This window comes from Esox lucius, chromosome 6 (genome assembly GCF_011004845.1).
Source record: "Esox lucius isolate fEsoLuc1 chromosome 6, fEsoLuc1.pri, whole genome shotgun sequence".
Classification (NCBI taxonomy): domain Eukaryota; kingdom Metazoa; phylum Chordata; class Actinopteri; order Esociformes; family Esocidae; genus Esox; species Esox lucius.
Window position 1 is genome coordinate 10,157,806 of NC_047574.1, and position 27,560 is coordinate 10,185,365.

General features: G+C 39.7%; 1 protein-coding gene across 4 annotated transcripts in view; it reads right to left on the reverse strand.

Moving 5' to 3' along the window:
• Window positions 1–9,604: 9,604 nt before the first annotated feature.
• The window catches only part of khdrbs2 (KH domain containing, RNA binding, signal transduction associated 2), a 79,200-nt gene continuing 61,244 nt past the window's right edge, over window positions 9,605–27,560 (reverse strand). The window contains exons 7-13 of one of the 4 annotated variants that reach the window (XR_828822.4): window positions 26,091–26,173; window positions 25,404–25,462; window positions 22,213–22,309; window positions 18,659–18,702; window positions 14,785–14,890; window positions 10,580–10,640; window positions 9,605–10,379 (exon numbers count right to left, since the gene is read on the reverse strand). Coding sequence is in view for 1 of the 4 variants with exons in the window: in XM_010888999.4 (XP_010887301.1) it covers window positions 22,215–22,309; window positions 25,404–25,462; window positions 26,091–26,173 (237 nt within the window). In the remaining 3 variants the exon portion in view is untranslated. Of the gene's footprint in view, window positions 10,641–14,784; window positions 14,891–18,658; window positions 18,703–21,442; window positions 22,310–25,403; window positions 25,463–26,090; window positions 26,174–27,560 lie in introns of those variants that run through there. The other 3 variants (XR_002196848.3, XR_828821.4, XM_010888999.4) reach the window with 3 other exon arrangements.

Sequence of the window (27,560 nt, forward strand, 5' to 3'; positions counted from 1 at the left end):
AACAAGGCATTTTCACCCACAGGACTGCCGCATACTGCATGTTTTTCCCTTTTCACACCATTCTTTGTAAACCCTAGAAATGGTTGTGCGTGAAAATCCCAGTAACTGAGCAGATTGTGAAATACTCAGACCGGCCCGTCTGGCACCAACAACCATGCCACGCCCAAAATTGCTTAAATCACCTTTCTTTCCCATTCTGACATTCAGTTTGGAGTTCAGGAGATTGTCTTGACCAGGACCACACCCCTAAATGCATTGAAGCAACTGCCATGTGATTGGTTGATTAGATAATTGCATTCATGAGAAATTTAACAGGTGTTCCTAATAATCCTTTAGGTGAGATTATGTATTTGATCACCTACCAACCAGTAAGAATTCCGGCTCTCACAGACCTGTTAGTTTTTCTTTAAGAGTCCCTCCTGTTCTCCACTCATTACCTATATTAACAGCACCTGTTTGAACTTGTTACCTGTATAAAAGACACCTGTCCACACACTCAATCAAACAGACTCCAACCTCTCCACAATGGCCAAGACCAGAGAGCTGTGTAAGGACATCAGGGATAAAATTGTAGACCTGCACAAGGCTGGGATCGGCTACAGGACAACAGGCAAGCAGGTTGGTGAGAAGGCAACAACTGTTGGCGCAATTATTAGAAAATGGAAGAGGTTCAAGATGATGGTCAATCTCCCTCGGTCTGGGGCTCCATGCAAGATCTCACCTCGTGGGGCATCAATGATCATGAGGAAGGTGAGGGATCAGCCCAGAACTACACGGCAGGACCTGGTCAATGACCTGAAGAGAGCTGGGACCACAGTCTCAAAGAAAACCATTAGTAACACACTATGCCGTCATGGATTAAAATCCTGCAGCGCACGCAATGTCCCCCTGCTCAAGGCAGCGCATGTGCAGGCCCGTCTGAAGTTTGCCAATGACCATCTGGATGATCCAGAGGAGGAATGGGAGAAGGCCAAGTAGTCTGATTAGCCAAAAATAGAGCTTTTTGGTCTAAACTCCACTCAACATGTTTGGAGGAAGAAGAAGGATGAGTACAACCCCAAGAACACCATCCCAATCGTGAAGCGTGGAGGTGGAAACATCATTCTTTGGGGATGCTTTTCTGCAAAGGGGACAGGACGACTGTAGCGTATTGAGGGGAGGATGGTTGGTGACATGTATCACGAGGTGACATGTGACATGTATCACAAGATCTTGGCCAACAACCTCCTTCCTTCAGTAAGAGCACTGAAGATGGGTCGTGGCTGGGTCTTCCAGCATGACAACGGCCCGAAACACACAGCCAGGGCAACTAAGGAGTTGGAGGGAGCTGAAAGTCCCTATTGCCCAGCGACAGCCCCGAAACAGGAAGGATCTGGAGAAGGTCTGTATGGAGGAGTGGGCCAAAATCCCTGCTGCAGTGTGTGCAAACCTGGTTAAGAACTACAGGAAACGTATGATCTCTGTAATTGTAAACAAAGGTTTTTGTACCAAATATAAAGTTCTGCTTTACTGAAATGACAGACTTCTACATGCTTTGTAAGTGGGGAAAACCTGCAAAATCGGCAGTGTATCAAATACTTGTTCTCCCCACTGTATATATATACGTGGGTGTGTGTGGTTGTGTGTTGTCCTAACCTATTGCAACTGTTTTCCTTTTGCCAAGTCTTTATAAAAATTAATGACTTACATTTTAAATAACATAAAAAAATCAACATAAATAAAATGAATACATTTAAAACCACTCATCTAAGGCAATTACCCAAGACCCAAAGCAAGACGTTTGTGCTTGGTAAGTCTTAAAACTGGCTACTCTGTTTCTGAGGGCACACCACAAATAATACACATGAATAAATACAGTGAAAGAATTTGTATTGGACTTAGTCTTAAATGTGAACACTCCAACTTTAGAAGCTGCACTGAGAATGCCATAATGTGATTAAATGCAGGGCTAGAGGAGGTTTTAAAGAAAATGCATATTCATCCCCAAAAAAGAAAAGTTATAGCACAAGGTCATACTATGGATATGAAACAGAGTCTTCTCTCAAAGTAGTTGAACCAATGTGAGCATTTTTCAAATGTGGTGCAAAGATAATAAAGCAACTATGTTATGTACACCATTTGTTATACTATACAGCACATATAGAATGAAACACACATTGTAAGAAAACTTAATGCCAGAGATATACTGTGTATACATACATATACAGTGGGGAGAACAAGTATTTGATACACTGCCGATTTTGGTTTCTGTACCAAGTATTACATTCTGCTTTTCTGATGTATCAAATACTTATGTCATGCAATAAAATGCAAATTAATTACTTAAAAATCATACAATGTGATTTTCTGGATATTTGTTTTAGTTTCCGTCACTCACAGTTGAAGAGTACCTATGACAAAAAGTACAGACTTCTACATGCTTTGTAAGTGGGAAAACCTGCAAATTCAGCAGTGTATCAAATACTTGTTCTCCCCACTGTATATGCTAGCCAAACTATATGCTAGCTATCCACTTATGGGTAAACGTGGCCAACTTACATTAGCAATCCAACAAATCACTTGTCAGGTATGGCTAAGTGCACCAGTAGCTTTAGGTTTGATGAAATAGGCACAATTTTCAAGACTTCACCTCTTTGATCATCACTCCCTCTTGCTTGGACAAACAAGTACAGTTCAATGTGACAGTGTAAAATGTACTTTCAAGGGCTGAGGGTTGAGGTTCAAGGGCTGTCTACTTTAATTTTAGACCATATCCCCTGGCTTAGTGGTTCATGGTAAACAACTTCTCTGTCCACATTAAAAAAGTGAGAGTGCTGATTGTGGACTTCAGCAGAAAGAAGAGACCACGTCTCTCAACACATTGATGAGATCGCTATATACAGGGTCGAAGCTTTATATTCCTCTGCATGCACATCTCGAGGACCTGGAATGGTCTAACCACACAGACAAGAGGTGACGAAAGCAGAACAGTCCCTCTCCAATCGTAAGCGACTGAAGAAATGTGGAATGTCCCCGAGGACATCTCACAAACTTCTCCCGACGCTCCATCAGGAGTATACACACAGGCCGCATCACAGTGTGGTACTGGATTGCCTGTGATCGTACTGCTCGTCAGACGGTAGTGGGGTTAGCTCAATTTGCTTTCCCTCCAGGAAGTTTTTTCCTTTGTAGCATAAAAGGGGACCAAGATCCTTCAGGGGCTCCACATGCTACTCCCATGTAACAGACCGAGACGTTCACAAGCATTAGGAGCAGAAAATAGAGACTTCTGTCGTCAGACTGTTAAAATAACCGCCTACCTGCCCTAAACTCTGACCTTCTCCTTAGAGCCCTAACAACGTACTATAACCACCAATTTGAAGGACATGTGTGTACCAGCTAAATGCTTCTAGGTTGAGCAAGCAGCATTATAAGAATCGGCCTGCCTGGCGAGATTTGCTAGGAAGAAGCACCTTTGGATCTTTGACCATTGTCACACCTACTGTGGAGTTGCTGCGACGAGGAAAGACCATAAGGCTGTCATAAAATCAGGAGTGGAGAAAAATTGCGGGGAAAAAAAGTCTATCGGCTACAACAAAGGCCTGGCTAGCGAGAGAGCAACGTTGATCTGACGTAATGTGATAATATATTGGTTAAGATGGGGATTCCACAGATACTTGGACCACCAGATCATGGACCATAAGTACTGTCATTTAGAGAAAGAGAAAAATATCCCTCAAATTACATCTTACCTCATAGTTTGTACAAAAACAAGTTTCGAAAATGTACACACTTAAAGGGGAAATCTCTTGCATTTGCTTTCAGCACTTGTACCGTCGACAGCCATCTCAATCACAGCCTTACAAAGCTTTTCACTGTAGCTCTTGTGCTGGGGTCTGTGTTTCGTTTTGCAGATTATTTCAGTCTAAACCACGTCTTAATTTATGGAGAAATGCGGAATGTAAGCTAAGGGTGCCTGAGCGTGCTGGAGCAGTGCTGGAGACGTGCTGTGGTGGGCAGCAGAGCATGGGATGTCAACAGTGCATATGAGAGGGAATTCATAATGATGAACAGCTGGCGAGAGCCGCGGTGAATCTCATTAAATAACTTGTCCTCCTGCTCAGACATGGCGCCAAGGTATAACGGCTCGTGGAAGGAACCATGTGGAGATTTTCACACGATAATATTCCTTTCTGGATTAGACTGAGGAACTGTTTGACAGCTTTGAAGGTATTTGCCCGGTATTGTACATGTACTGTAGGCTGTGTTGATTTGACATATACCGTACACCGACATTTGAGTAGAGTAAATCCAACATGAGATTGAAAAAGGTGTAGACCGGTTTGAAACTGAGATGAAAATGTGAACTCCTCTTTCCCGCGGGGTCTAAAGGTGTTGTGCTAAACAATCCCTTCTGACATTCACACTGTGTGTACGTCTGTTGAAGGTTCACTGCGGGGCGAGCGGACGTGACCGCCCTGCAGTTTATCGATCGATGTCAGCTATTTAATCCTATTAATGACAGAGTGTGAAGGAGAGGCCTGGTTCATGAGTAATATGATATGATACACATGATAATACATACAGTTGGGTTTCTAATCACATTTACTACAGTCTACCCAGGTGGTGAACCATGCTTGAAGATCCATTAAATAAGAGTCACAGGAGAAAATCAATAGTAATAGGCTGGGAATAACGCACGAGTAACCCAAATAAATAATGATAGCAACGTGGTTATGGGGGGCTGCACGATCCCTGCCAACAAGATGAGTTGGATTCGCACACTTTTTTTTCCTGTGGCTGAACATTGCTCTGGGCTGGAGTCTATCTCAGTAAGAGTGTGTATTTTAGGATTCATTATATCCGTACCTGTCAGTGGCTGGCTGGTGTGAACATCCCTGAGCGTGTTTTGACCTGGTGTGTTACGAGATGGACGGTGGAGTGGGCTGCAAAAGAGCCTGCCTGGGGGAAAATACTGCAGGGGCCATCTTGGCCAATGATGCAAGGCTGAACTGGGCTGTCAGTTTGGGAATGGTGCTACAGAGGTGAAACCCCGAAATCATCCAATTATCACAGTAAAAGAAAGTAAATCAGACCTGCACTGACGGTTCTGTTTCTCAGTACGGTTGTTGGGCTTGAAAGCACATTTTGTGTGATAGATTATGCTCAGTTCATATTACGCACAAAATTATACAAAAATATTTTGTTGCCCGAAGTTGCACTGCAGATGTGGGGTACCTTACATAATGCCAGTCTATGTTATGTACAGTTACTAGTGAAAGTCTACATGCCCCTTTCACATCCTTCTCTGCCTTAAAATTTAATCTGAAACGGTTTAAACTAGAAGTTTCTCCTACTCATCTCCAAAGCCTACTCCACATTTGAGAAATAATAGCACAATATTTAAACCTTGTTTTTGATTGTTGAAGCAGATTCAGGGCTGAGACTGGGCCACTGAAGATCAGTGAACACCTCAAAAAAGCTATTCTGGTATGTCTGGCAATTGTTTTGTTCCATGCAATATTAAAACTCCATTGCAGTGTCAAGTTTTCATTATACTTACGCAGCTTTCCCTATTATTTACTATTTACCTGGCAATTTCTCTTTGTTTTATAATTTTTTTGGCATAAACAAACCAAACAAAAACACTTGTACAGGTATATTCAATACAACACAAAACAGTGTAAAACCTTTTGTATGTTCCAGTATTGTGTTGGCAACATCATGTTACGGGTATTATCGGAATTGAGTAAAAATCAAAAAAGATTTTGAAAAGAGCCAAGCCTAGGTGAAAAGTCTTAAAAATGAACCATTGTTTTCTTTTTGGCAAACCAATTACATAAAGTGTAATTGGTTTCCCAAAGACACACAAGACTAGCTTTCTAATGAGGTGTTGATCTTTCCAGAGTGGACTAGTCTCAATCCTGATTCTAACATTTTTGTATTGAATAATGGCAGTCGATCAACAACTCCCAACCAACTTTACTGAGCTTGACTAATTCTGAGAAATCTAAAACAAATCTTGCATTAATGTTCTATATATTTTTTTTTAATGTAGAGCTGTGAAGATCTGTTGTATGGATCTGTAGGCAAAATAATTAAGATTACATTTTAAGGCTGCAAAACGATTTGAACTTAGCAAGGGTGTCGATATTCACTAGCCCCTGTGCTAGACAAATGTAGTCCTCCCCTCAGACTTCCAGTATCTATACAAATAACTCCCTTATTGAACTTCGCTGTCCACTGCACCTTATATAGCCCACATCACCTGTCAACGCTCAGCACCAATCAGCTTCGTGAAATACAGACCTCGTGAGTCAGAGATAGGCAACCCAAATCTGCTACACGGAGTCAGAGTAGCACAGACCTCCTTGAGCTGTCAGCTCTCCTTCTAACTCCCTGACACTCTGTCACCCATGCATGGATCTCAGCCAGCCTTCAAGAAGAGAGGAAAAACCATCAAAACATGTCAAGGACTCCACAAACTCTGCAAGCATGTTTATCGTAAATTCTCTGTTGTGGAAGCACCATTTCAACTGAGGTGATGATAAGCACTCCTATTCTGGCTCATCAAGTGTGAGCAACTGTTTAAACAAAGCTGGGTTTGTTCAGATACCTGCTTCCGCTGGGGGGGGGGGGGGATTCAGTGTGGCTGTGTGTTTGAACTGTCGCCCCATACTTTTTTGCATCATTGAACATTTCTTCTGGATATTTGTCTGCTCCCTGACCCACTTTCTCTCTTTTATATATCCAATATTTAGTAGAAGAGATATGAAGGCAGATAAAAGGGAGTCACTGGTGCGAATTGCACTTTATTGAGGAAATAGATCAATGTGAAATACAGGTGTAAATGACAAATGTCATTATGGAATCCCAGAGATTTGGCTGGTTTTCCTTGAAACCACGTGTAGGGTAAGTGATAATCATTCAGGATAATGCGTTGCTGGTTTTCCTTGAAACCACGTGTAGGGTAAGTGATAATCATTCAGGATAATGCGTTGCTGGTTTTCCTTGAAACCATGTGTAGGGTAAGTGATATTCATTCAGGGTAATGCGTTGCTGGTTTTCCTTGAAACCACATGTAGGGTAAGTGATATTCATTCAGGATTATGCGTAACATTGTAGCATCCACATTAACTTTAAATTGTTCAGAAACATATTGTTCTATTATAATTGACCGTAAAATAGTAGTAGTCCAACAATAAAATGAAAATGTCCATGTGACAATACATCATCTCTATGTCTATTGGGCACAAAATAATCTGAAACACATAAAAAAAAAAAAAAGGGGAATATGCATCCCAAAATGTTGTAGTCACAGTTTGAAATGTATGGCATGCTAGGACCAAAGGACCTGACCAAATATTAAAGTTTTGAGTAATTTAATAAACAAATATTTCATTTGTCCCACAAACCTTGGGTTCCTTATGCACATAAGATAATGTCATACATTTTTTTGATAACAGTAAAGGCGATTAAAAGGAAGGAAAGTGGGAAAGGTTGAGATGGGGATTCCACAGATGCATGGACCACCAGATCATGGACCATAATGTACTGTCATTTAGAGAAAGAGAAAAATACCCTCAAATTAAATCTTACCTCATAGTTAATGTATCATTTCAAATCCAAAGTTCCAGATTACAAAGTTAAATCAATAAAGAATGTATCACTTCCCAAATACTTTGAACCTCACTGTACAGTATATTGTCCATGGCAAGGTTAAATACTTCAACCAGCAGACATTGAAATAAACAATGATCCATTCTTGTTGCATCAAGGGAAATATTCATTATAGTACTTTGCATCACAAAACAAGGCAGAACCCTTATGGACCAGCTGTACTGCCACCTTGTGTTTCTTAATCTCAGGTGTCAATCAAAGATTTACCATATGCAAATATGCAGACATCCCGACAACGTCAGTCATTATCACAAACACCCTCATTTTAGAAATCTGTCGAAAAGAATGTGCCGTTGCTGGTCAATGTCGTTTTCTTTTTCAGCACGCCCTGACGGGCTACTGCCGTAAACTGCCTGTGACATCTGGTCTGGTTGCCAGCGGTGGGCACGACATGCGTAATGAACTAACATGCTTCATGTTGGCACTGCCAGGCAACACCATTTATTAGCAGGCCTGGTTGGGGCACAGCTGGGGTGTTCGCTATTTGTTAATGACAAACGGGCTTCCGAGGACATTGTCTCTCAGCCTGTCTGGGATACAAGATCACTGTACCGTGGACCGTGTCATGTGCTTTGCTGATGTACAACATTTGCTCTCTTGTTAGAAAAATACCACTGTTGTTATCAGTCACTTAAAGGGCCACGTAAACACTATTTAAATAATAATGCAATGCACAGGGAATTATGAGAATTAGAACAGTGAAGAGTTCTCTCTTCCTTCTCTCTGTTTTGATTTAAACTCAAACAATTACTGTGAAGTTAAAATAAAGATTTTATTTTATTTCATTTTTTTGTGCTGGTTTTACCCTTCACAAATTACAAAACATTTTTATATATAGTCCCCATATTTCAATTTGCTTGTTGTCAATGTCTAGTCTGGATTCTTGCTTTTGCACTTGCCTTTGGAGTCTGATTTTGGTGTCTGTCAACAAGAGGACCAAAGAAGTGTCAATGAAAATTACAGGAGCTCAGAATTCTCAAAACTATCAGAAACATAGCCAAAACCATAGGCTTACGAAAAACAATTATAAAAAATAAGAAATTGGCGATTGTAAGGCCAAGGAAGAACTTCACCATGGATGACCGAAGATTGCTCATCATCATGAACAAAAAATCCAAATCAGTGTCTGACACATCAGGAACACTCTCCAGGAGTTAGGCATGAATGTGTCAGTCTCTTCCATACGTAAAATACTTCCCCAGCAGAACAAAAAAGGCTACACTGCAAGGTGCAAAAACACTAGTTAGCCATAAAAATAAGACGGCCTAAAAAGTAGAGCCTGCCGAGGTTTGAAAAATATTTTGGGGACTTATGAGACAAAGATTAACATGTACCAGTGTGATGGCATAACAAATGTGTGGGGAAAAACAGGAAATGACATACCACGTGATCTGTGAAACATGTCTGAGGTAATGTGTAATGGCTTAGTCATGAATGGATGCTAAAGTAACTGTCTCCATTGGCTTAACTACGGACAGCAGCAGTTCAATATCTTGTCTGCTAGAGTAAATGCAAGTGCCTCCAAACTCACTGGATGGCGCTTCATCATACAGCAAGACAATGAGCCCTACGAAATGCTATAGCAATTAGGGAGTTTTTCACGGCCAAAAACTGGAAAGGTGAACATGCGTTCCACTGTCTCGAGACAAAAAGACAAAAAGACCCAAAACAAATAAACAACAACTGAGGATGGCTTCAGTAAAGGCCTGGCAAACCATCACCAGAGAAGATACCCAGCATCGAGTGGAATAAATTGGTTACAGACTTCAGGCAGTTATTGCATGCAAAGAAAATCAGAAACACTGTACACAAATGCTTATTTTGGAATATATACAATATATTGATATGTAAAACAAGGGACTGGCCCTGGCAAAAGAAAGGCAAATTCTGTAGGACTGAAATACATTTCAGTGTATATTAACTAAAATCTGCAGTATTGTAAAGGTTTACCTGTTGTTGAGTCAATGTCTTGAAATCAACAGTGGCACAGCACTTTTGACGGCATAGATAACTTACAATTCTCATTACTTACAACCCTGCATGTCAGAATTTAAGTGAAAGCAAAAGCAACTCTTGTTTGTCTTTTTTCCCGTCTGTTCTTTTATTCAGACACAGCAGAATGACAGCAGTGGAAAGACTCAATACAGAAACAGCATTTATAGTTCACTGCCTGTAGTGAGAAGAAATGGAAAGAAAGAAACGTTAACAGACACCTGAGGTCAAACTACAGTTGAGTAAACATCTATTAGTTCTACATGCCAGTCAACATTTTGGTTGGCTTTTGTGGAGAAAATGCAATGATACACAGGATGCTTTCGAAATCAGTAGCATAACTGAAATACTGTATATAATCACCCTCTTACAAATAAAGCCTGTGTTTAAAATGCTTCTAAGTCTATATACTTTCTAAATTACATGCTTGTCCTTGGTAAGCTTCAAGACACTGGAGGGCTTCTGTGTTGCTGGCCTTGAAGGAAGACGTCGAGCGTCACGGCTGGTACGCCTCCAGTCTCCATGCACGTCCCTTTCACCACATCTGTCTACATCCCCTGGCCACTCTCTGTCAACGTGGGTTTGACATCAAGGGGCGGTCGACCTGTGGGTGAGGGGCCGTGGGACTGCCTTTCCCCCCAGGTAACACGGCATGTCTGTGGTGACGATCTGCTCTCTGGCACCGGAGAGGGTGGAAGAGGTGATCCCACGCGCGCCGTAGTGAAACCCTGGTGAATTGTGAACAAAGTTCTTCTGCTAAACATATTCAGCCGTGAGAGAAATTGATGTCCCGTGTCAAAGGCAAATCCAGTCGGCGAGCATGCGACTAAAATGTATACAGTGTGTAGGGGTGTGGACAAAAGCAACCTCAGTGATATGATGTAAAGGAGCTCAATGCTCCAACTGTCAATGACATGCATTTAGTCACCTGGTCACGTTGACTTGGACGGGGTGGGGTACTCTCCACATCGACAGAACGCTCCACGCATCTGAAAAAAACATGCAACGGACAAAGGTTGTTGTGTGCACTGTTGATATGTTGCGTTGATGGATCGGCTGTAGGATACATTGCCAGGGGCTATTGTTTGCAATATGAACAGGCAATAACCATTTGATATGGAGCTGACTGAGTAAGCATGTGAATTTCCTGGTAGAAATAGGACGGCGGTAAATGATGAGCTCACTGACTGCTCAGTCTGATCTAGACACCAATTGTCCCTATTGCCTCCCACTCAGCCACTCAGCCACTCAGCCAGTCAGCCAGTCAGCCAAACAGCCAGTAAGTCACTTGGCAGTGGTTGGCATGAGTCTTTCTTGCTTGCTGAGCCACACAGACACCATCCTTGCCATGCAATCGACCTAGCTGCCAAGCTCATTTGTGAACTGGCGGGATGGGGTGTTGTTGTGTCCCAATAGGTGCGACCGCGGTGCCGAAGTTCCGTCTTCCTCCTCCGCGAAATGATCAGGGAGTATAAAGAGAGATCAGAACAGAGAACCGTTTCGTGGTTAATGCGCTCATCTATACTTATCAACTGGTTGGCTTATGATCTTGTGTGAGTGAATCTTTTCCTTCCTAATACCGCTACATCTGCTTCAACTAATCTCCCTCTGAATAACAACATTGTTATTTCTAGGGTGAAAAACATTCATATGAGTATTCGCATATGTGTAAACTGAAACTTGAATGGCAAATACTAAAGTGTATTATATACATTAAACATGGCTTTTGCATAAGTATTCACCTCCTTTGCTATGACACACCTGAAGGAGCTGGGGTACAGCCGATGCTCTTTAGAAGTAAAATAATTAGTTGAATGGAGTCCAACTGCCTGCAATATAGAGGTTTCACATGCAGCCTAAATACACCTGTCTACACGGTCCCATGGTTGGTACAATTCCTAACAAAACAACATCAAGAAGACAAAGAAATATTCAAAGCAATATAAGAACATTGCCAAGATATTGAATATCCCCCTGAGCACAGTAAAGCGTACTCACAACTGTGAATCTGTATTAAACAGGCTGTCCTCAAAAACAAGGGTCTGGGGCAAGAAGGCCACTAATCAAGGAGGCTACCAAGAAGCCAATGGCAACTTTAAAGGGGCAACATACAGTCATCTACGGCAGAGCTAAGAGACTCTGTGTATACTACTACAATAGCCCGGGTGTTTCACAAAAGCAACCTTTATGGGAGGTACTTCAGAAAAGAAAGCCAAACACCAAAAAGTTCCCCATCCAACTTGAGCAATTCTGCAAGGAACAATGGGCAATAACTGCTGTGTCCAGGACATTGGTACAGAATTCTCCATATTGACTCATGGCTGTAATTGCTGCTGAAAGGGCCTCTACCTTAGGTTTATTGCCTACTTATCTATGCTCCTCGTTAATACGTTCTTCAAAAGCATACAGTCTTTGTTCCCAGTTGCTATTATCTTTTTTAGTTCTTACGGCCAGGACTGAAGTGGGAAAAATATCATTATCGCATTAACGCTCCTTGGTCTAGGAATGGAGCTGCAAAAGATTTTAAAACTGGACTAACTGTGCATCTCTGAATGAATTTAATGTATTGATAGATGAAAATATTGTTGACCGTTGTGATTGTTTTTAATTGTGTTTTTGTATTGTGGTCTTGTATTTTAGGTACCTGATGATTATGACTACTTCCTGCTGACCCTCTTGCCAGGTCCCCCTCAAAAATTGTTTTTCACCCTCAAGGGATTTCTCCTGGTTAAATAAAGGTTTAGAATAGATACAAATAAAACCTATTATTACCTAAAAGGTGTGAATACCTATGGAATCACTTATTTCTTGTTTTATATATGTAAACATTTACAACAAACATAGAAAATATGTATTACATTTTTCACTTGGACATCGTGCCTTTTTTTGTGTTGATCGGTGGCAACAATTAATTCATTCCACTTTGATTTCATGTTTTAACATTATTAAATGTCCCAACAGGGGTGAACGCTTTTCAGAGCACCCCTATACTGGCCATACATCACACCTTGTCATAGTGCCAACATTTAGCATGGGTGTACTATTTTAACTGTCAACCGTTAATCTTGGCCTGAGAGCTTTAAAAGCCTAGCAAGCATCTTCCACTCCTTCCCAAATCCCCAGGTTGACTATGCCAAGTCAAGTGCATCGTGAAATGTTTGTGTTTGTGAGGGAAAACAAGGCCGTGCCAATGCCCCCTACCAACAGATGGTGTAACTGTATCACTGTCAAATGTTTTGATTCCAAGTCAGCTTGGATTAATACAATATTTCCTTTGCTCTCGAGTGTGCTGTTAAAAAACGTATCGTAACTCATTTTCCCAACCAATGGGGGATAATTGTCCTTTTGAACATAACAGTGTTGTGTAACACAGAAAGTAATTTATTTTTCAATTAATTTGAACAACATAACATGGAGAAACAGGCCATATTCGACCTTGCCAATCAAACTGCAAAGCGCCATGTTATAATTATTTAACATGGGTCAATTTACTGGAGTATTAATAAGAAAATAATTCTACTCAGCCGTAATTTTCCCAAACTAAAACCATAAAGCATTTCAATCTGAGAAGCCTTTAAGATCACTCAGTTGACTGCATACATACATCTATCTAACAGAATAACAACTAACGCTATTCTCTTTGGGAATCCGGCTATGCTAATGACTCACTGGTAATCTGTGAGACGGTTCTTAACAATGGCACACACTTTAAGAAATGTATACCCAAATTCGTAGCAGGCTTGGGGATTTGAGCCCTTGGCTCATGTCAAGCTGGCGACACACTTGTTATGAAAATGGATCTGAGAGTGCTTATGGCACAGGCTGTGTGAATGGCACAGGCAGATGTCTTAGCCCGGCAACACAAATCACTCCTAGTCATAACAACGAATAAACAGCCGCCATGCAAATCTCATCTGGAGGACTCTTAACTGGATGCACCTGCTGAGAGACGAATGGCTCAGTGACAGGGAGAAGAAGATGACTCTCAAAGTCAAGGGCAAACAGGACAGCTGTTCATGGTGCCAATGCCTTTCAAATATATTTTTCTAATTAAAGCCACTTTTCTCCAAATTTCGGGACATTAAATTGTTAGCTTCGGCTTTGTATAATGGATAACTCCCAATGAGCTTGGGAGAGTCGGAGATTGGGACATGTGTCCTCTGAAACAGAGCCATATTCTTCCTCAACCTGGGTGATGCAAGGCCAATTGCTCACCACCCATTACAGCCTCTGAGCCAACCACGCCTGTGACACAACCTGGGATGAAGCACAGGATGGAGTGGTGCTTTGGCCCTACACTTGAAGTCACAGAGCCAATATTTGACTTTGCTATATTATAACCTTAGTTCTGCATTTCTCAGGTCATATGGACCAAAACTAGTTATTCCTAACTTTCCTCTTCATACCCAAAATGTAAAACATTGTAAACATGTTTGGCTTTATTATGATTTAGAACTCCCAATTTTCATCATAATGAAAAACAAATACTTTTCTGGGAATTATTCAAGCCTTCTAAAATAAGCCTATTGTCCTTCAGCAGTTGTCCTTCAGCAAATCTTTTGATGTTACAAGTGTGGAAAAATAGAAACTAAATCTCTCTCTCCAGGCTACATGTAACGGTTTCAAAAGCTTTTTTAAATCAACAAAGAACCCACAACTGATGAATCAGTAGTCTTTATCAGAAAGTTGAACATTTATTTGATTATATTTACATTATGTTTTCTACTGTACTTATTTAACCCTACATGCTGACAGACACACCTGCTGTGAAGAATACACTATTTTATTTGTTTCAGGGCTTTATTAGCCCACATATCTTTTTGTATTTTGGATTGCAGCTCTTATACAGTATGAATTAAAAGATCTTCATCACTGGGTCAACTTTACCTTGCTTTCCTATGGCTTCCCACAAAACCCACACATGTAAAGACAGCCAAAAGCCACCAGTTAAAGAAGCACTGGCTTGCACCCTGAATAGCTAATTCATTTAGTTGAGGTCATTAACAAAGGGCTCTGCCCATTCTTTGGCAGCCCAACCCCCATAATGTGTCAAGAGGTTTCTTTCTAATAGGCAATGAGGATGAAATGAATTCATTTTACAGCAGGTGTGCAAGAAAGATTCTAGATACTTACCATGCTCATTTTCACAAGGCTAATTTATGACGGTGCCTGGTACAGGTGAAGGCACTCCACAGTCCCCTGGGAAGAATTTACTTTGTGCTCCACTGTGCTTCAGAGTCTGGAACAGGAGAGGAAACAGTAGGATACTTTGGAAATGGTATGGAAATATAAAAGGAAATGGAACAGGAAGAAGAGACAGACCTAAGGAAATGTGAGAAACATATAGTGCTCAAGGCTTCTCCAGAACACCACTATTCATAATCCCCTCGTGGTGAATGGAAATTGTGCAAAACTCTTGTTTAACTCTTTTCATTGTATCTCAATGCCTTCATCCCAAATACAATGAAGTATAAAGACTTGACCTGAACTGGCTAACCAAAAGCACGATGTACGGAAGACAATGGCACCTTCCTGTTCCCTGAGAGTTGCTGCTGTTTCTCATCAGCTAATTGTACTGTTGTCAACCTGCCATGTTAAAACCCTACTGAATTCAATTACAGGATCAGCAAGATACTTCCCTGGGACCATGCTGTTCAACAAGAATGCCTTTAACACCCAATGAGGTAGGATGTTCTCCATAAACAACAGCTTTAACTCTTTCATCTGTTTTACTGGAATCCGAGGTGGATCACAACGTCCTTTGATTAATTTGGAATCATACCAGAGATAAGGCTAGATATACCTACTGTACGGCCTTAATACATGTAGTTAGTCGTTGATAGCACAGTCTAAATGAGTAGTAGTTCTTCATGACTACTTTCTATTTTTAGGGTAGTGTATTCTATCCATGTTGGACCTCAACCTTGATATCTTGGCCAGAATAAAAGCAACAATGCTCAGGTTCTGTGCAAAATGCATGAAGCTTAACCAGAAGCAGGACTGCAAGATTACAATATTTCCACCTGTTTGACACTGATTAAAGCTGACAGACAGTTTTAATTAGCAGACCCAATGCCTTGTATACAGTATTGTCAAACCTGTCTGTGCAAAGAATTATGTCCAATCCCTCTCCAGGCTCAATACACCCCTAGCTTACAGAGTGCCCACTTCATCTTATAGAGAATGCCCAACTCAGTGTGGAATATTGTCATTAACAATATGAATTACAAGAATATCAACTAGCATTCTGATTCCACAGATGATCTCTCCAGTTGTTACTGTACATTTTTTTCACGGCTTTCAACAATAGTACAAAAGAATGGACACCAAGGGTTAACTAATCACAAGGGTGAAATATATCTCATTATTTCATTTATTCCATAATAATGAGAACTGATGTAGGTCGTTTTAAAGCAATCACACCACTTCATTTGTAATTGCCTATTAGCCACAAGCGTATTGCCTACGCTGCCTCACTTCCTACAACAAGCGTATGCCTCCATGTTCCTGAAACATTACTTTTACAAAGTCTATGCAAAAGTAATTATTCATGATCCTTCACACATGCAGAGCACCTGTGGTAATTACCATTTAAACCAGATAGATGGTGCACATTGAAGGATCATTTTTTCACCGTCAAAGCCATAGCAACAGTCGGGTCACATGTCAGTAACCAGCTCTGCAAATGAGGTCCAGTTTAATATGAATTGCAACTGCTTTTGCAATCAATACAGGATATTTTCCAGGGGGCTTATCCAATATCTAGTTCAGGTGTTAATAAAAAAAATCTATTTAGTGGCTCGTCTTTATTAAGAGAAGGCTGCTGACTACACCTGCGGTGCTTCAGAAGAACACTGACGACGTGAAGGGTCTGAGCTAGCCACTGGCCAGTGGCCACTGGCCTCTATCGCTGCCTCACTGTATATCTACCCAGCTCAGCCCAGGGGAACTTTAGATTAACACATTTATACTTAATGCTACTTGTATGACCTCAGGTAAGACATATAATGGGACCGTATTCCAGAAAGGTATGGGAAGTGTTAGGGGTGTAATTTGTGAGCCACCAGATGCCAATAAATCCACTGGCATGCTGTAAACTGCAGGGAATAAAGCCAAGCCAGCTGTCCCTCAATACCATGAAATCCCAAGAAAAAAAGTAGAGGTTGACAGCATGGAATTAATTACGACAGAATGTCAATCTCAATAATTGCCATGCATTCTCGTAGATAAACACCATTCTGTGTTTCAATCTCTTTGTTTTAAGGAGATTTGATGATAGTGATGCAACTCATGAGCAAATTAACGGTAAACAGAAAACAGTTCACTATTAATGCAGCTGTTTTACAGTAGAGAATAACTCCCAACTTGTTAGGGTAGACAATAATTTAAACCTAATTTGTTAGGCTAGAGAATAACTTGATCCCCATTTGTTAGGGTAGAGAATAATTCTCTCTCTTCTGTTTTAGGGTCGCAAATAAATCTATACCTCCTGTTTTAGGGTAAAGAATAACTCCATCCCTTGTGTTTAAGGGGCAAAATATACCTCTTTACCTTCAGTTTCAGGGTACAGAATAATTATACTCCAGGTGTTTTAGAGTAGAGAATATAGCAACCGGTTAAGCTACAACAAAAAATATAATTACCTAAAAATAATTACCTCCCACCGATACTTATGCTTGCTGAATGCTTGATTCGGTGTTCTCTCCATAAATTCCTATTTTACTTTACCATTAGAGTTGCCTTGCTAAGACTGCTGCAGCATGTTTAAATGAACAATTAATTACCCAACTGTTGTAAGCATTGCAGTAGAAGTGTACAGTTCCATTAGAGAAGCAATATTCCCAAAAGACTGGCATTCATGTGTGTAATTAATCTGTATATTCTATCCCACAAGACTGCATACTTCAGCACAGACAGTACCTTCCAGAAAGTTATGTATCTGCTACATTGTTTGGCTTATTAGATTGTAAATGTTATTGTGTTACCAGACTCCAATATGCAGGTAATTTATTTGTATCTGTCATAGTATTTTGTACAAAAAGAAAGGGAAATATGTTGAAAAGAATGTCTTCGTTCAGGGGTTTTAGTCTGGGAAACATTATCGTACCTAGCAATGGAAACGGAAAAATCCAACATCAACTAATTAGTTTTTGCTGAGCATTATTACGACATTACAGTAATAGCCAGTAATCCGTGTGTTTGCTGAGCACTACACAATAACATATCTATGCTGTGCCATGTTTTAAAATTGTGTAGCTAAATATTTACATTGTCATTGAGCTGTCATTGCTATATCAAGAACAAACATACTTTATGCATAATACATGCATAGTATACTGTGGATGGGAATAGTAATTATGTTACTATACCTTTTTTCATATCTGTGTCTGTTTTGCAAATGGCTAAAGGCACACATAAACAAAACATTCAGCAAATACATGAAATCCCAGAAAAGTGAATAAAACCACAACATCAAGGAGGGACACAATCTGCTTCCTCCTCACAGAACAAACAGATGGACCAGTCCCCTTCCAAGGAACAACAAACCAGCTTCAGTATTCTGCGCCACTTGAAATGTACATATTCACTGCTTTCTCATTTTGTAATGGCGAAGTAGCACTGCCCAAAATTCAATATCATGGTAGAATTAATCCTTTTAGAAAATTAGAGCGTCAACACAGAAGTTTCAGGTCTCCGGGTTGCTCTTTCTGTTTTACTGACATGTTTAATCTAGAGACAACTTTCCCATTCCCTCGGGCGAAGTGGGGACTGAAATAGGATGCTTGCCAAACAACTTCAAAGCTCTTTATCATGGTAAATTGGTTACTCATGCAGCTACTGGATGCCAGATTATAATGTACATTATTCAACTTCTCCTATAACTGAGCTTGGCTGAATTTAAGGATACATATATTGATTATAATTGGTTGAGGCAAGATTATAAATATAAAATTAAATTATTATAAATTATACTTCAGAAAATGAAGTTATGGATGAATCAACGTACCTGTCACACTTCTCTTACTGAACAGTTCACACAATATGAAATACCTGTAGGGGCACAACAATCTGATTTAGAATGGACAGTCCATTTACAATAATATCAATTAATTTAACTACTTCATGACAGCATGCAATGCAACAGTACAGACTGTACACAGGATGTAAAGCCTACATTATGTTACTGTCAAAAAAGTAAACCGATTCAGGGAGGGACAAAAGCCATAGGAATATGACAATTTCACTTCAGAAGAACTATTTCATTGTTTAGTTTTCTGGTTATATAGCTAAAGTTTAGCTGGCCAGACATTAATATTAGTTTTAGTGTCTTTTATTGATTGTTGTGTTATTTTCTTAATTTTGATGAGTCCTTTTTGAAGTCTCTAGTTAACATGAATTAGCGTTTTTAGAGTATGTCTAGGCTCTTATTTGGGGGTTAGGAGGGGCTGGTTTACTTTTTTAAGTGTAAGTAACTTTTATAATCATTTAAAATTGGCAAACGCAACATTAAAGTTATTATTAGGGTTACCTGCTTAAGGTTAAGTCATCCTTTGAGTCCCGAGTTCTACTCTCTTAATAAGCGTCAGCCTTCAGGTCTACCAGTCACAAAACAGAATTCAGATCTCTAAACCGCCATCAGCGGAGGTGATATTTAAAAGCACTGAAAATTACAGTAGAAATGCAGCTGTCTAAGGTTAAATAACAAAAATAAAAAAGAGAGAGATAGCAGAAACACTGATGGGTTGCTGATGAAAGAAACAGGATTATAAGTCCATCCCATTCATTCATTCAGCAATGGCATAAGAGTGTGAATATTTACAATATTCACATACTGTATGTCGCGTACTGAATACGTGTCCAAAAGTCCAAAAGATCGAAGGCATTTAGACAATATTATGGTAGTATAGAGGGACTTTCTTACCTCTTTTATCGCCATATCATTCTCAGAGACATGCTAGTGCAAACAAGTCAATCAGAATTTGTGTTTAATAAGGTCAAACTTAGAGAATAGGTTAAAATCCATTTATTAGTCTAAACAATTGCTTTCCATTAACATGTTATACATTTAATATGACTAAGCAAGATTCAAGGAACAATTTAGCTCTAACTTTGAAAGTATTTAACAAAAGATTCTTTATCGTGTTACTGCATGTTACTGTTGCACAAAAATTACGAAAGAAAAGTCTCTGAATGTATTTGTTTTTATGGACTTTCTGTATCAAAAACATTTTAGCAATGACCTGAAACAAAGCAGGCATTTAGTGCTAGAAACAAGTACTTCAAATGTTTCTGTTTTTACCAAAAAGTTTCAGCTTTATTAACAAATTATGGCAAAACAAATTTACCAATTTATGGCCACCTATTTAGAGAAGCTTTCACATGGTGCTTTATGTTCTTTTTAATATCTGTTTTTATTTACAAATACAAGTTAAACACAAAACAGAGCATCTGTAGTAAGCTACATACATAGCTGATTGCTTTCAACCCCAACACCAAAAATGTAAATTTGTTTTACAAGATTTCACATCATAACAAATATTTAAAAAAGTTAACAACTTGGTTAACTTAACTCAATAGTAACAACTAATTGATGGAGGGCTATCTGGGTCAATTTGAAAATAAAATGCTTACACACTAAATTAAAATGCCATAATTATAAATTATGTTATGTGTTTCAACTGTGTGCATGAATTGGGAAACTAAATTGAATACAAATGAAGATATGTCATTGTAATGTAAAAAACTAAATGTACAAAAAAAAACTAATGATAAAAACAAATATGCACGTAATGGATAACAATTGTTTTTTTTACGACTTCATGTTCGGTTTAGCCCTTTTCATTTCCATCCTTCACCTTTCAAGTACACCATTTATTTAAATTCCCTGTCAGGGGGGCCTCGCAACACAAGTCTGGCAACATGCTCCAAGGAAAAGAAATTGAAATCAGACAACCCCCAGAGCAAGATTGAAATACTGACGCAACTCACTTGGCGTTGAAAATGAACAACAATCATGAACAACAATCAGGTAACTAACAATTAGGCTAATTATTTCATATGAAGCAAAAGTAAGAGAAGGATTCATCTTTAGTCTTGATAATAGCTCTGCAATTATGCCAGCGGGCTAGTTAGGATGTCCCCCAGCTAATCGTTTATTCATTTCGCTAGAACTTACTATGTCGGTGTCACTCCCTTGTCATTAACATCTCTAATACTGGCAAAAGGTGCGTCCAACTGTGTTGACATTTTATCATCTGGACACATCTGTACATGCAGGAAACTCACATCAAGGTTGTCAGGTACCACTGCTTTAGTTCTTTCTACACTCCCGATTCACAGTTAAGGTACTGGAATGATGTTGATGATGTAACAGTATCTTACAAAAGTGAGTACACCCCTCACATTTTTGTAAATATTAGATTATATCTTTTCAGGTGACAACACTGAAGAAATGACACTTTGCTACAATGTTAAGTAGTGAGTGTACAGCTTGTATAACAGTGTATATTTGCTGTCCCCTCAAAATAATTCAACACACAGCCATTAATGTCTAAATCGCTGGCAACAAGAGTGAGTACACCCCTAAGTGAAAATGTCCAAATTGGGCCCAATTAGCCATTTTCCCTCCCATTTTCACTTAGGGGTGTACTCACTTTTGTTTCCAGCGGTTTTGAGTGGACAGCAAATGTACACTGTTATACAAGCTGTACACATTACTTTACATTGTAGCAAAGTGTCATTTCTTCAGTGTTGTTACATGAAAAGATATGCACAAACATTTACAAAAATGTGAGGGGTGTAGTCACTTTTGTGAAATACTGTATATCATAAGATTATTAAATACAGTGGCTACATTTTGTGGTTACAACATGAAATCAGGATTTATTTAATTAGAAACACAAAAGTTCCATGACGTCAAAGACAATAAATAAAATGTAAGAATCTTTCTAAATAAATGACAGATTCTGGTTATTAACCATGGCAATGATGCGACCGAATGAGGAAGATGCAGTGAATACAGTCAGAACCAGTATTCTAATAAAAAAATTGCCTACCTGCTGTAAACCTCTTTGATTGTTACGATTCATGCACAAAGTTTTAAATATATAGAAGCTTTTAACATTTTGGAATCCGTCTTTAGAATGTATGCATTTTATTTTAATATTGGCACAGATATTCCTCCATACAAATTGTCACCCTGATTAAATCAAAGTACACTAAGGGGTATCAAGAAGCATCAAGTTCTGTGGACAACATCATGCTTTTCTTTTTTGAGGGTCAGACAGTTGTGGACAACCAAAAACAACATTCCAATCTATGGTTTTTCGAAACACAAGTCTCTTTCTTTTGTTTTCTCTGCTTGTTGTTCTAAAAAAAGAGTCCAAGTAATAAGAAAAATCTAAGAGACACTGTATGAAAGGTTAAGAGGTTATGTACTGTAGCTATGTGCTTCCTTGGTGGACAGATCCTGAGGGAGGAGAGGGTCAAAAAACAACTTTCTGCGAGAAAATTAAACAATTGTAAGGTTGTCTTATGTCGGAGGTCACAAAAGTGGAGCACCTTCAATATCTACCATAAGGATGTTCTCTGTAGCCCCCCCGTGAGAGCCTTACTGCCGGGGCTTTGAGCGTGGGACGACTTGTAGTCCACTCCTCTTCTGCAAAGATGTAAAGTTCAGTCAAAATGATGTAGTTAGGCAATAACTAAGACCAAGGTAAGAGTAAGGAACTTTTGTAGCATTTGGCTATAGACAAAAGACAAACTATACTTGGCCAAAGGCAAACTAAGACTTACATTCGATCCAACCTGTCTGAACAATGCTTATTTGTTGTTTACTACTGCACGCCTTTCGTATTTGTCATAGATTTAACCAATGTGTATCTCTAGTTATGCTATGAATCCACAAATGCAGTGTAGAAATTGCTATTGGTCAGTTACCATTTCAGTGATTTCCTACATAGACTTGCTTTACATTGCCCTCACTGTTCTTTCCACTTGAACGGTGTGTGCAATGTCATGCGCCTTTAATTATCAATTAGTTTCTTCATGACAGCAACAGCATCTTTATGCAGCATGTGCTTGTGATCAACCACACTAAGCTCACAGGACATCAAATATATTGTGCCCCAAGCCACTCCTGTTTGCTCTGATTTATCCATGTCACACCAAGACACGTTTGACCACCTTTTAATCCCATCCCCGGTTTTGTCACATCCGACTGTACCTGTGCTCATGTCTCAATGAAACAACTGCCTGTATGATTCAGATTAGTTTAATATTGCTGTCCTATGCATCTGCGCCAAACCATTCTGCTTTTATCCACAGTGTCCTTCCAACCAGTAAGTTGTGTGCCTACTTTGATGGTAGTAATTCTGTTTCTATGGGAAATATTGCGTCTCATGATACTATTGTGTGTAACGCAGTATCATGCAACTTGTGGTCACATGAGATGTGGCTGTAGCTGCTGGGTGAACTGTGAATGTGTTACACTAATACAGGCTATTCACACCATTGAATATTCTCTTCATATCTTGTGCATTAATCCTTCTAAACAAGGGCAATTCATTCTGTGGAAGCTTTTTTAGGACCTTGTTTTCTGCTGTGGGTACCACTGGGGCTACTGCTCTCAGCTCAGTAAATTAATTACATGAGTGTTCGGTCCTCTGTCGGCCAAAAAGCAAACTCTGGCTCATTCAAGCTGGAGCTCTTCTTCTTTTTTTTTGGTCAGATTACATAAAGAGCAGAGCCCTGGTCCAACGTCACAAAGTGTTTATGGAGCAGAAAATCAAATCATTGCCCCCTTGGTTTTTGTTGCATCCACACTTTAGCAGCGCAGCGCACTTTTCATTGTGCTTAAAATGAAAGAGCGTAATGCGGCAGACGGCGGAAACCAGCGGAAACCAGCGTCAGAAGAGTAGAGAGATCCGAGCCAAAAGCTGCCGAATCCCTGGTCAGGTGTCCAGTCTAATTCACACCAAGGACACGTGTTCAAAATCAAAATGCTGGCGAAATGTCCGCCTCCACCGTTTCAATAGGCATCAATCAAGTTTCTGGACATCCACTGGCACACATTGTGCTGTGCTGCATCTCCAATCAAAGCCTGGCTTGTAACTAGCTAGCTATCTAGCTATCCAAAAGGTGCTGTGGGAAATGCACACAGAAGCTGCTCCTTGGACCCGAATGACCAGGCCTAAGCCAAAAACATGGGGCATTCGTCTTTGTCTTTCAACTGTGAAACATTATCTCCTCTGTGGATAGTGATGGAAGGGCTGCCAGTATTGTCTAGTGACGGGTGGGAACCATGAATGTGTTGCATCAAAGCCTGGCAGGTGAAGCCAAGGAAAAGATAAGCCACAGTGGTTTTATAACAGAGATGGATTTAGGACATTGTTTTGGTTGGTTTTAATGATTTTCTCTTGAATATTGAATCATTTGGAACGATAAAGGGGCAGGATAACTCAGTATTTGTGGTTCTGTTCGCCAAACACCTCCCGTTTCAAGCCCCATATGTAGGCTATCATTACGTTAAAGACAGTGCCCTCCATAACTATCGGGACAGTATTGTCAAAATTGTATCTTGAAGTAGGCTATATTTTGACCTGGTCAAGTATTCATATACCAGAAAGACACGTTCTCCCCACTATTTATTGTTATTGCACTGAGGATTCACTATTGCCTGCTTAATAAATTCTGTACCTGGATTTCAGTTGGACTGCTTTACTTTGGTTGTTTCTATCTAAGCAGTTTTCTATCTCTCCCAGTATGATTATAGTAAGTAGTGCAGTGCCATTGAAACGCTGTGTTCCAATATGTGCACTTGCATTTAGCATTCCTCTTTTCTTCCAGGTTGAAGATTAAGAGCACCTGAACCAGAGTAGTGTCTAGTCCAGGAGAACACAGAGCGCATTAAACCTGGTGCATCTGAAATGTAGTGGTGTGGATGGGAAAACTGCATCATCAGACCTAAGTTGAGTGCAGCCATCGACTTATTGACAGATAGCAAGCTTCAAGCACTTTGTTCGTTGTTATTGCAAACTAGCTACTTTGGAAAAATCAATAGCATGAAGATGTAAACAATATCCACGGTAAAATAATGTTTTGTTTACAGTAGCTGCTGTGATGTGCGCTCTCCTATGATGAATGACGATAGGTAACCAGCTAAACCAACTACATTTTTCTTTGATAGTAATGGTTTTTGAAATAAATATGGGAACAAAAGTCAAATATGTAAAAAACTATGGGAATTTTAAATGATGTTCTTGTTGAGAGAGGTAGCCTACACCAATAAGTCTATATTCTAGACCTGGGCTGGACACCCTGTTCCTGGAGTCCTGTAGGTTTTCTCTCCATCTCTAATTTAGCACACCTGATTCTTGTAATTAGCTGGTTGAAAAGCTTAATCATGTTAGTCACAAATAGGGTTGAAGCGAAAACCTACAGGACAGTAAATCTGTAGGAACAGGGTTGGGCAGCCCTGTTCTAGCCCATTCTAAGGGATGGGAAATGTTCTAGTAACTTCCATTTATGTAGATTAAAATCAACATACTGCGAAATCTGTTCAAGACAACGAGACATAGCCTAAGTATGTTCCTACACCCATCCCAAATGATCTTCCAATGTATTGTCTTCCACCCATTAAAATGAATGCTACATTTGGGTTCACAATTGGTGTGGACAAAATAACGTTTGTTAGATCAATCTTGCTGAATGCCACCAATGAAAGTAGAGGAGCACATGCATTCTTCTTTTACCGTAATTGTTGTAGGTGTCATCACTGGTACCGTGGCCATATTCGTAATATTCCGAAATGCTGAAATAGAAGATGATTCAGAAACAGTGTTGAGACATTCGAGCATAATAACTTCCCTCTTTACAAAGGGCACTGGGCCACGATCTAATGGACTACAGTCTATGTTCTCATTGGAACATCTCAGAGATGAATGATCATTGCAACACAACAACTACACCACCCTGGCTAACTTTTGGCTAAGCTAAGTAACAATGCAAATACAGATCAGTTAAAAACAGAAATCTATATTTTGGGCTGGGGGGCTGGGGGGGGGGGGGGGCTCTAGACAAAAGCTGGAGGAATATCGCAATAACATTCTCCTCACATCCGCTCCCCTCTTTCCCTGTTCCCTTCTCAAAAAACATTGGATGAAAAAAAGCCAGAGGTCCCTCCCCTCTGACAATCTCCTCCAAATGGCTTTGAGAAAGAAAGGCGGAGCGAGGCGAGGGGATGGCAGGGGTATGTACCACAGAAATATAGAATCTCCCCAGGAAACGGGGAATGTTATAAATTAACGAGAAAGGTCTTTATGTACACAGGATGTACAGTACCTGGGTGCCACTGATTCATACCTACTCGTAATAATGTTTACCAAGCAGAACTGGGCACACTTGTTAAGCAAAGCCATTATTTTTATTAGCTAACACACCTCTTTGACTGATTGCTGTAGTTGTCCTCATAGGCGTCATAACTCTGGTCATCATATTCACCATCGTATCCATCGTCGTAGCCCTGCAAGTAAAGGAAATGCAAAGCATGCTGCATAAGAAAACTCTGCAGATTGTACCATCAACTCTTATTTGAAACTTTGGAATTAATGCTTAATTCCACGGGCAAAACATCTCTGTCACACATAGTACATTAGAGTAGGGGACATGGGTGAACACACTAAATCGTGTTTTACAGATGATTGATTAAGTATTTGTAGAGTGCATCAGAAGCTCTGTTCACCCATGAATTCTTTGAAAATAAAAAACTGAAATATCTCATGCACATAGAAGTATTCAGACCTTGTATTCAGTACTTTGTATAATAACAACATTTGTTTCCTTGAACAGCCTGTGTTTTACGTACTTTAGCCTACTGAGTGTGAAAAGTTGTGGTATAACCAAGGCATACGGTACAATTACATTTTTGGGTGAAAAGAATTACCAGCCACTTGGATTTTGTACTAGGCAAAATATGTTTTCCAAACAAATGAATACATGGATCACAGAAAATGCTTAAGCACAGAAAACAACTTGCTTATATTCAGTGTATTTGGTTCACGAAAAACATTTTAGTTATTGAATCCCACCAACTATCATCTTACCAGTGCAATTAGTGTTCTTTTCTCCCCGCCCACTGGACACCTGTTGCCATGCTTGAAACCTTCCCCTATACTCTACTCATTAAAACACATGGCATTCACACTGCTATTCATAATAAGCTACAGCTAACACATTCTTATTTGCTCATATCCAAAACTATACCTGTGATTTGGCAGGAATACTACCATATTGATCTGCATGTCATTTTGGCAGTAAATAAATAAATAAATAAAAAGTTAGTTTCCAGACAACTTGACACATACTCTCCCTGTCTCACACGCCCTCCTACCTACCACACACACACACACACACACACACACACACACACACACACACACACACACACACACACACACCACTCTATTGTTTTCTTACACCTTCTGGACTCTTTCAATTACTCTTTCTCACACACACAAAAACAAAAGTCTGCCATATAAATGTTATAATAAAATAAAAAATGCAATGTACTGTAATTCTAATATTTCTGGTTGGATTTGCTGCAACATAAGTGTCCATGTGGTTAAGATTTGACAGAAATAACACATCTCAGTTGCATCCAGACAAATTAATCCAATGTGAAATGTCTGCTATCCCTTTGTAATCCCTGCCTCACCTCACCCATTCCTTATAAATCTTTGGCAGATTGATCCTGACTTGGATTAGGTTTATAGGTTATGGTTAAATTCAGGCATGAAAATACGATTTTGAATGAGAATGATATTATCTAAATTAATGAAATTAAACATAAGTGAATGCAAAAAATAAACAACACAAACAATTAGTCATATTTTGAGCTCAAACTTGAGGGG